Source organism: Caloenas nicobarica, chromosome 2 (genome assembly GCF_036013445.1).
Source record: "Caloenas nicobarica isolate bCalNic1 chromosome 2, bCalNic1.hap1, whole genome shotgun sequence".
Taxonomy (NCBI): Eukaryota; Metazoa; Chordata; class Aves; order Columbiformes; family Columbidae; genus Caloenas; species Caloenas nicobarica.
In genome coordinates, this window is record NC_088246.1 from 72,213,694 (window position 1) to 72,224,083 (window position 10,390).

General features: G+C 45.5%; 1 protein-coding gene across 2 annotated transcripts; it reads right to left on the bottom strand.

The window, feature by feature from the left end:
- Nucleotides 1-234: 234 nt before the first annotated feature.
- EDN1 (endothelin 1) lies at nt 235-4,961 on the bottom strand. 2 transcript variants are annotated; one of them, XM_065629331.1, is made up of 5 exons: nt 4,711-4,961; nt 4,339-4,486; nt 3,212-3,370; nt 2,834-2,941; nt 235-1,440 (listed from the first exon to the last, which is right to left on the bottom strand). In XM_065629331.1, exons 1-5 carry the CDS (start codon nt 4,772-4,774, stop codon nt 1,302-1,304), a joined length of 618 nt encoding a protein of 205 aa, XP_065485403.1. In that variant the 5' UTR covers nt 4,775-4,961; the 3' UTR covers nt 235-1,301. The 2 variants fall into 2 exon arrangements, with proteins under 2 accessions (XP_065485403.1, XP_065485404.1); XM_065629332.1 differs by lacking the exon at nt 2,834-2,941.
- Nucleotides 4,962-10,390: the final 5,429 nt, after the last annotated feature.

Genomic DNA, 10,390 nt, shown 5'->3' on the forward strand with positions numbered 1-10,390 from the left:
ACATCTGGCACAAACTTTCAGTGTTATGATCTGGCTAATCTGACAGAAAGGCAATCATGTGCACTCACTTCATCTAGGTCAGCTTTGTACGTGGGTCAATCTACTTCTGTGACCATGGAGCCCCAGCTTATGGAAAAGCAGGGCATATGAAAAACAAGCTGAAACAGTAATTAAAAATATTTATTTATGAATATATTTACCTTGATAGGCATAAAGCATTTCCCAATTTCATACAGAAATACATAGAACATGCATAGACCAATATGGCCTACTTCAATGTGTATTCAACATGGTAAATATAATGAAGCACTTGTGTGAATATAAATACAAAACATAAAAAATAAGCACATAAGATTCAACCTGTCAGCAAATTCAACAATGTGAACAAATTCCTGCTATAAACATTTACCCAATATTAGCCTTTTGACATAACTCAAAACAACCCTTTGTCCCAGCGCATTTCCACCAAACAAGCCACTGAATAAATCTCACAACAGCCTCTGGTACATTCCCACTTCAGTGCATTTTTGGTGGCATGTAAGACAAAACAACCTCTATTTTTAGAGCTTCAGTTAGCCAAATACCCTTGTTATGGGAAATCTAGTAGTGTCCTCTAGTTTTTATTTTATGTTGAAGAGTCCTTTGGTATCCAAAACCAAAGGACTTTGACGATGCAAACAACCACATCATCTAACCCACATTCAGATAACTCTGGTTGTATAAGTAAACTAGACTTCTGAAAAAAGGCAAAGGGTTGCAGCTGATTAGCAAAGGCAATAACAAGGTGTAAAAATACTCTAGCAGGAGTGCAACAAACGGTAGGCGAGGTAGACATGTATATATGCACAAAGTCCTGATTAAAGTAGCCCTGCGGGTTTCATTTTTGCATTTCAATCAAAAGACAGTTTTTCGCTTTGAAGTCTGTCCACTCAGATCTTGCTTTCTGTCCTTTCTAAGCACATCTGTGAGGTCTTCCTTGCAAGATGCTTTTGGTGTGGACCATGAAAGCTGCCCAAGTGATGGGTAACATTCCAGAAGCAATATTGAAATGTTTCCTTCAGAAAGATGGCTTTTGGTGTATGGTACTGCGAATTCCCCTTCTCCCCCTCTACCCATCTATCTGAATTCCAAAATGATTACATCCGTTGCTTTTATACCTCCAAATAAGGAACTTCCTTAGTGTTTCGCTCTGCTGCACGAACACTTGGACAGAGAAGCCCTTCACTGTCATGGAATGTTAGAAGTCCAGAGAGAGTTTTGGTGATGCTTTGTGAGCGTGTGTGATTTGGGTGATCTTCCCACTAGGATGCTTTCAGGCTTTCCCAGATGCTTTGCTTTTTGTTCGTCCTGTTATGTTTCAGGTTCCACCCTTTCTGGAGTTCAGCCTTCAGCTTTGCAATAGTGAAGGAAGCTTTGATACTGTTACCAATGGCTTCCAGCCTGCAAAAACAAGAAATATACATTTGTTGTTACAATAATGAAGATGCATCTCCAGAATGCAGACATTCAGTTTTTGATTAAGTAAGCCTCAGTCTAGATTTCTGCTGTGGGATACTCAGTAACTGCTGATTGCTGTGCCTCTGTCAGATTACGCTATCTTAAGCCACTCAAAATACTGGATTCAGAATTTAAATGCAAATATTAAAATAAGTTAAAATATTCATTCAAAGATAGATGCCCTAGACTTTCTTAAATAGCATTTATCCAGTCAAGAGGTCTTCAGTGTTACTCTTTACAGCTGTTTTGTTTCTTTTAGGTAAACCTGATCCTGGTTCCAATGAATGGGTGCATTTTTCAAGTAAGTAAACAAGTAAGCAAGGCCCATTTTCAGAAGTGATTTAAGACTTCCACAGCCTAAGTCTCACTAAAAATCATCAGGCTACCTGCTCCCATAAACCCTGTTCTGCTTTTGAAAATAGCACTAGAGAGTCTTCTTTTGTACGGGCGAACTTCTGTATGCCACACTTTTACATGGGTGTATGGCCAAACGCTGAGCGTTGGAGTTGATACAGCTGTGTTAACACTCTTCTTCAAAGCTGACTTCTCTGCGGGGTTCACGGCTGCACCAAGCGCAACGCATGTGTCTCTCAGCTGCACCGTGGAGTGATATTGCTGCCTGCTGCCACTCAGCTTATTATGCACAGACCTCAAAGGGCAGTCCCAATTTACTCCTGATCTCAAATATTAAATTGAGATCAAATATTAATTTAGCCTTCATCTCCCCTTTCCTCAACCTTTTTGCAGTCATTTCCACCACTAACATGCCGTGTTCATTTTACACAGGTTTATCAGTCAGTGCAAGAGACAGGGCAGGTAGAAATCTGCCTCCTGCATTCTAAAAAGCCAGTCACACCAGCCAGAAGAAACAATATAATCAAAATCTGGATAGACCAATAACTTTTTTTTTTTTCTGCAGTAAAATGGAGTAAAGTATCTAACAAAAGTCATTCTGACTCAATTTCATTTTAGAATAGTTGGGATGTAATATTTTTTATTAGTTAACATAGTGCATGATCGCACTGAAATGACAGGATCTATTAATTTCTGCCAGTATTTAATAATTTTATACTCTTCTGAAGTTCAGTGTATCTTTAGGCCAATAACTAAGACTGCTTCTTCCAGGCAAATAGAGGATGCTAGGCAGAGCTCAGCACCCCTGTCTTCACAAGCTAAGATGCCACTGCATGAACAAAAGCCCTCAAGATATCCTCGCCCATTCCTCCAAAACCCTTAAACTGAAATCAGTAGCAAAGCCCATGCTGACTGGAAGGCAGGTGAACTGTGCTCTCTATTGCTTCTCCAGGGAACTACAACAGGGTGAGAAGAAACTCACCGCTTCATTTTCCTGCTCTCAAGAATCTGTTGGCTCATACATTTGGGTCCGATGCAATTGCCAGCTTTGTTGTGGTGATGAGAGGTTTTCTCCATTGTGGACTGAGCCCTGTTAAAAGTGAAAAGATGCTGCTGTTAAAAAAACACCCAAGCCTGCAGTCCACAAGGTGAGGCATTTCATCAACCACTTCTCAAGGCATGTAATAAGCGACCTTTCTGGGCCAAACCATAGTATGTATCATAGCAGCTTGAGCACTCGGGTAGGAGGCAAGGTTTTGGGGAGATTATTCACTCAACAAGTGCCAAAGTGAGTAAGTCTACCACAATCCATCCCTTTTACATGCATTGCCTTTTTAAAGAGTAGCAACAGTAGACACACCAGAGATCTTTTCCTGTCTGGCAGAAGTTCAGACATTTCTTGTCCTTCTGGTTGGCACATCGGCATCTGCTGCTAGGTTCAGTGAGCATCTCTGGCACCTTGTCCTTCAGGGATCTTCTGGATCGAGAAGGGCCTCCAAGACCATATGGAACAGTCTTCCTATGATCAAAGAGACAACATGAAACTCATTCAAATAATTCCATGGCTTCAAAACAGCAGAGTATTTTGGGCAATCTTATCAATGGGATTGATTGCATGAGCAAAGGTTGTGGGATTGGGAATGCATCTTTGATCATACTTCCTATGCAAATGCTTCTGATGATCCTGCAACATATTCATTAGCATGGCTATTGACAAGGCTAATGATCCTTTAATTATGATTTCATAAGGCTGCTGTGACTCCCTGTGCAATAGAAAGTAATAAAACCTCATCTCTTTGAACTTTGGTAACTGCCAACACTGAGAGAAGCAATAAGAGTGAGGAACAGATCCTCTCCACTCCAAAGAAAACCAGCAGCAGAACAAATCACCAAAGTCAGTGTTTGCTGCATTAGGTGAGGCGCTGGCTCACTACTTTTTGAAGAGGAGAGCACAGAAAGGGATACAGTACATAACTTTATTAACACGTGGGATGCATTAATTTGCAGCAGAGAGCAGCAAGGAGCCACTCCGTGTCAAAGTAAGCCTTCCAGCGTCCTAACTTGTTGGAAAGAAAAACGGCCAGGCAAATTGAGGCTGGCAAAATCATACTTTTGGCATTTTGTCTCCTTCTGATTCATAGCTAAAAGTATCCCACAGCCCTTGCTGAGCAGCACCCAAAGGAAATACTCCTGCCCGGATTTTAGGAATGCAGGTGTGTTAGTGCTCTTAGGAGCTATCTCGTCAAGCTAGGTGGTCAAATCCTGCTTGCTTTCTCTCCCGGTAAGCAGTCTCCTTGCTAAACTCAGAAAAGCAGGGGTGAAGAAGCAATAGCAGAGACCGTGCAAATAATTATTCCTTCCTCCCCTTCCCGTTTCAGCAGGGGAGTTCGTGGTTCTTAATTTTTCCTTCCCCCCTGCCTTCTTCCAACCAAAGCTGAACCCAGCGCTCAGCAACTGCCGAAGCCCCACCACGGTCCACTCACTCACTCGGGGGTGTTGATCCAGATGATGTCGAGGTGGCAGAAGTAGACACACTCCTCGTCGAGCAGCGAAGAGCAGGAGCAGCGCCGGGCGCGGCGGTGCGCGGCGGCGGCGGCAGCGGGGGGCGGCACGGTGTCCGCCTCGGCTCCGGTGGCTGCGGGGAGGGAGCGGCAGAGCTCAGCGCCCGCTGCAAAACACGCACCCCGCGCATCTCCGCCGGCAGCCCTTCCCGCCGCATCCCTCAGCCTCCCCGGGCCGCCCTCCCCGGGGTTCCCGGCGGCGCTCCCCGCCAGCCGGCACGGAGCCCGGCTGCCACCCGGCAGCACCCCCGCAGGGCCGGACCCAGGCGGCGGCGAGTGGCTGTGAGCCGGCACCTACCTGCCGGCAGCAGCCCCGGGAAGAGCACGAAGAGCAGCGAGACGATCATCTGGGAATAATCCATAGCAGGCAGCGGTGAGCGGACGGGGAAAAAAGAAAAAAAAAAAAAAAAAAGGCGAGGGGGGGAAGGAAAAAAAGGAAGAAATTAATAAAAGAGAAAAAGAAGGATAAAGTCTCTCCCAGTGTCGGGACCGAGTGCAGTGTCCCGTTCTCTGCGGGGCACGGCGTGGGGACAGGCAGCGGCTCGGTGCGCCCCGGCGCGTCTGGCTGGCGCGGCGGTCCCCGGCGCCCTTTTATAGCGAACCCCCATGGAGCGGGTAAACAGCCCCGGCGCTATTTTATCCCGAGACAATGTTATTCTGCTATTAGTCACCGCGCGGCAACGTGCGGGCCGAGATAAGGCCGGGCTGGAAAGGAAATCGCCTGCAAACTTCAGAGCGGCGGCGGCGGCGGCGGCGGCGGCGGGCGGCCCGGGGGCGACCCCGGGGGCGGGGATGGGAGGGGAGGGGCGGGGCGGGGCGGGGGAGCGCCCGGGGCGGGCCGCTAGGCGGCGCCCCGCCGACGCTGCCGCTTCGCACCTGCGGGCGAGCGGGGCCGCCGGAGCCGCCGGTGCCGCTACCGTGCCCCGTTTCTCCCGTAGCAAGGCAGGGCGCGTTTTAGCGTGCGGGCCGTGCCGACAGCAGCAGGTGTGTGGAGCCGGGGCTGTGTGGTCGGAGGAGGGCAGAGCAGAGTGTTGTGGGGTTTTTTGTTTGTTTGCTTGTTTGTTTTCTTTTCTTTTGTTTTGTTTTGGTTTTTTTTGGTTTTTTTTGTTTGTTTTGGTTTGTTTTGGTTTGTTTTGGTTTTTTGTTTTTTTGGTTTTTTTTTATTTTCTGGCATGTTTTGTATTTGCCGCTGTGTGCTTCCACAGCTGTCGGCGTGGAAGGTGGACACTCGAGAAACGACCACAGCATATGTCGTTGTAAATCTCCTAAAGGGGAAAAGCCAGCCGCTGAATGTAAACCCAAGTGAACTCGGCTGCCTGTGATCCGGCGCGGAGCCGTCGTCGCTGCAGAGCGTGCCAATTTCACCTATGATAAATAGATAAGACTCTCTTGGTATTTGTAGTATTTCCGTGCACTGTGCTATAATAATAGAAATGACCTTGGGTATCACAAAGACCGAGGCTGTTAACTGCAAGTTGCATTGTGATCCTCCAGGTGAATGGCCATTTTTTATTTTCTAAGTATCGAATTATACTGTGCTGCTGTATCGTAGCAGACAGACTGTCTGCAACCGTGCTGAGTCAGAATACAGGTCCGTTTTGTTGGTATCTTTTCTCCCACAATGGCTGTTAGCAGATGGTATGAGAAAGAGTACAAGAAAGGAATGCAAGTGGACACTAATCCTTTCCTCGGTGTAACCTCTGTGTTTCTAACAGGATGAAGTTTAGGGGCTTTCTGAGCAATAGCGAGCATTTAGACCATTATGCTGAATATACACCAGTGGCCCCATCCTGAGATGGTTGTACCTTTTTACCAAAGATTCTCCAAACACTACACTATAAAACATCTGTGAGTGGAGAAAGCTGGGTTATACTTTTTTTTTCTTTTCTTTTTTTTTTTTTTTTTTACCTTTTCAGCGTGGGAGTTTATTTTTCAGAGCAGGGATTTTATCCTGTGTATTATGTCTTGTGTATGTAGGGCAGCGCTTACCAGAATACCAACATATCTCTCTACCTGTGTGTGTGAATTGTTGCAGTTATGATAAGAATCTACCAGCAGAGGTCACCGAGCTACATATAAAAAGTAATCGTAGCCCACTGAAGTTATAAACGTTATCAGTATCCAAAAGTTGGGAAAGAAATGAGGTGATTTTTATTTGGGTGATTTTGGGGGGGGGGGGGGGGGCGAAGGAAGCTTCTTGGTCTGTTTGTTTGTTTTTTAAAGAAACAAAAACCACAGAAGTTGTGTGGTTTGAAAAGTAGCTATCATTTCTGTATAGAATAGCCTTTCCAGATCTGTCACCTGTCAGAACTTTTTTTTTTTTTTCTGAGATTCCTTTTTCCTAAGATGTGCACTTGAAACCAAAATGACTCCCATTGGTGTAAGATATTTTCAGCTTTGTCAAAATGCCGTGTTAGAATTGTTAGCTGGCAAAAATAGTGTGCCTGTTTCCTTTGAGTAACAAAGCACAAACGTATTTCAGGGACATGTGAAGGTGCTTTTTAAAAACAAAACAAAACAAACACAAACAAAAAATCAAATCAACATCTTCAGCAATTTTTGGTAAGGATTCATAAATATTATTGTTGTCAGAGATCCATATCCTCTGATTCAGCGATTCTGATAGCTCCACTTTCAGATCTTGAGACAAACCAGAATCAAGCTATTCCTGTTGCTTGTTTCAGGAATGCAAAAATAAATTTATATTCAGTTGCCAGTGGCCCAGCTGGGTCATTTCAAGTTGCGGGGACTGCCAGGCAGGGAGGTAGGTTTCCCCAGCAAAGGGTAACCCCCGACCTTTCCTTGGACACTAGGAAGTTCCACGCCCATCTGTGTCATGCAGAAGTACCCTTTGGGAGTTTTGCCAAGGAAGGAAGACTTGCTCACTCTATAGCTGTTTGTAGTAGAAGTCTGTAACCGTAGGGGATCTTATAAAATAAGCAGAATGGGACTAAACTTTGGCTGGTGGTCAGTGTTTGCAGAATGGAAATACAAAGTTATGTGCGATCATACAAGGTCATGCACTTGACAAGTTGTCCTGGCACGTGCCCAGCCAGCTTGCCCCAAAGGTCGGGAAATTTGTGTGGTATTTGTACTGCTGCCCATTTGAGGGTGGAAGCAGGGGGTGAAGCTGATGGCTCCTGCAGCAGGATTTTTCCTTTTCCAGCTGGGGTACCTTGGCCAGCCACAGCTGAGACGCTGTGTTATGGGGTGAAAACCTCACTGGCCAGGCAGGCTCTGGTTTGAATGTTCCAGCTGGAAAAGGCCATGGCACTGACTGAGTTTTCTAAAGGACATTTTGTATAGTGTCAGAAATGTGAAATGCCTGCTTATCAGCAAAACAATAAAAGGAGATTGTAAAACTGTGCCTTTCTGTCTGCAGAACAAGGGGAGCAACATGCTGTTTTCTGCAGATTTGAAAAACAATTCTCAATTAAGTGAAAGTTGTGTAACTTGTCCCTTTACATCACTTGCTGCCTCTCTTGCACCTTAGCTTCCTCTTAGGGGCCACCCAGTCCTCCTGTGCCCCTTCTCACACAAGATGAGGCGGGAAATTCTACCTCCTACCTCACATAACACGCAAATTAAAGTGCTAACTAATTTAGGCTTCTTGGAAGTGACCTTGTTCTCATCTGTCACTACCCAGCCTACAGTGTGTCTAATTCCCTTTACAGATGTCAGAGTCCTTGGCCAGGAGCATGATTTCTGGAAAATTAACTTTTTTCATTTCTCCCTGTCTCCAGGTAATGAGGTTTCTCAAAGGCGTAGGTGCCCGTCTTGCACTACACTTGCGGACCTTTGAAGTGCTGAGGAGAGGAGGAAGGTCAGCTACTAATCCAGCACCAAAGCTGGATCCTCTCCTCACCCTGATCCCAACAATGGTCATTTACCTTCCAAAATTCTCTCCACATACAAAACCCTGTTTAAATCAGGGAGGGAGGTGGCAACTGTATGATGCTTGATGCAGAAACCCATCATCAGATGAGAAAAGAAAGCTTTTCCAGACCTCTTCCAGGCATCAGGTGGTGGTGACTAGACGCCATTTAAATTACAGAAATCAAAGGCAGCTTAGAGCTCAAATAGAGGAGAAAATCAACTTTACTGAGCAAAGGTCATGGTTTCTCCCAGGGATAAAATTGTTGTTACCAGAAACACAAGAGGAACTGTTTGCAAAGATTGAGGTTTCAGAGGTACTGTTGTGAAACCTTCCTCCCACTTGTACTCTCCACAACAAAGAACTGGAAGCGTCAGGGAAATGTTTCGCTGGAAGCCAAGCCAATTTTTAGACAAGGAGAAACATCAGGTGGGAAAAGGTTTAAATAATCTGGGAATAAAGAATCCACTTTTAGGTGAGAGTTAACAGGAACTTCTCCCGTACTTTTACCACCCGTCTCTGGATGTCGTGGGAGAAAGAGTGTCCACTTCCCACTGAAGCGAGCCACAGGGGTGCTGGAGGTGTTTGGCCGTTCCCCCATCCCAGCAAGCTGTAGCAGCTCCTCCTGTTTCCATCTTCTACTTGGTGTTTGCTCTTGCGTGGGAGCAGCAAGTTGAAATTCGGGAGCAAGGTAAAAAAGCTCTGTGGGTGTTAACATGGGGCAGGCGAGCAGAGCCCTCTCTCCCAGGCCTTGGGTGGTGACAGGGGTGACCCGTTCTGCTGAGGGAGTGCCCTGTGTGGTGCCAGGATGGCACCCTCACCTGCGGGCCTTGGGTGGGTGGTCATTTCTGCTGTGGGAGCTCAGGATCCTGCACACAGAGGACCTGATGGATCTCGATCCCTAACCCTTTGGGGTTATGAATAGATTTTACTGTGGTGCTTTACCTGGGTTTCGTTTCTTAATTGACCTGAGTTTTTCTCTTGTCACTGACAATATTAGAAGAAGTTATAAGGCAAAGATCTCACTTCTGGCCTAGAAAATCTCAAATTGCTGAAGCCTGGGGAAATATTCTGGAGAAGGAGCTCCATGTCTTATCCCTGTGCTCTTGCAGATACATCCACCATTGGCCATGTCAGACACAAAATGCCAGGCTGAATGGTCTGATCCCATGGGACTGTCATATATTCTCATAGCCATGCTTGGACTCTAAGTTTGTTTTGGAAAAAAGTATTTCTGCGTGGTCTTCAGCTCCATTCCATCAGTGAAGGTCACAATACAGGGACTATGAATTATGTCCTGTAGAAGTGTGAAAAGATGGTAAAAGGCTACGTGTTGATAATCAGCTTCTTAAGAATGGGTTATGCAAACAAGAGTTTATAATAAAGATTGTCATCAATAAATACAAGAGATTAATGCAAAGACTGCAACAGAAGGGTTGAGAGAAGAAAAGGGAAATACAGAACAGGAAGTGTCACTTGTAGAAAACCAGATCTGGTTCTGTATACAATCTCTTCTACAAATATAGCAGCATATGACAGAATACTTATTTGCAAATAACAGTTAGTGGAAAATGTGCTTTATCAGGTTTGTTTACTTTTTTTCTTGGCAAGTCTGGAAGTCAAATCCAACACATTCAATTAGAAAATCTTCTGAAGCAAATCACTAAGGGTGGTGCACAGCTCCCAGACTCATCATCTTGCTCCTATCAACAGTGCATTTCAGAGTTTCATGTTCTTTAAAAATGCCACTTTCCCATAGTTTTGGCAAAGAATCTGTGTTGCCATCCCAGTATCCAGAGCCGGGAATTGAAACAAGGAGGACAGTGCTTCTCCCATCTAGCAATAGTCTGCTACTGTTTCTAAATTAGAAGAACATCTTTGCTCACCTGGTGCCTGAATTGCCCTCTAGACTATGGAAAGGGGCCTAAGGTGCTGACAGTCCTGAATTTAGGCACCACCCTCCTCTTAATGTCTGGAGTTAGCTGGGGATGAATCCAAGTTGGTGGCTTGTCAAGGGTCCCAGGAGAAATTGCTGGGAGGGTGGAGAAATGAGCTGAGTTCCTCAAACCTGCCTCCTGTATCCTGCCTACTACATTATCAGCCC

Excerpts from the sequence above, each read along its gene's own strand:
- EDN1 (XM_065629331.1), bottom strand. The coding sequence starts at position 4,774 with ATGGATTATTCCCAGATGATCGTCTCGCTGCTCTTCGTGCTCTTCCCG. Across the intron at positions 3,371-4,338 it reads ATCTGGATCAACACCCCCGA|GAAGACTGTTCCATATGGTC; the intron begins GTGAGTGAGTGG and ends CTTTGATCATAG. Across the intron at positions 2,942-3,211 it reads CAGACAGGAAAAGATCTCTG|GGCTCAGTCCACAATGGAGA; the intron begins GTGTGTCTACTG and ends CACTTTTAACAG.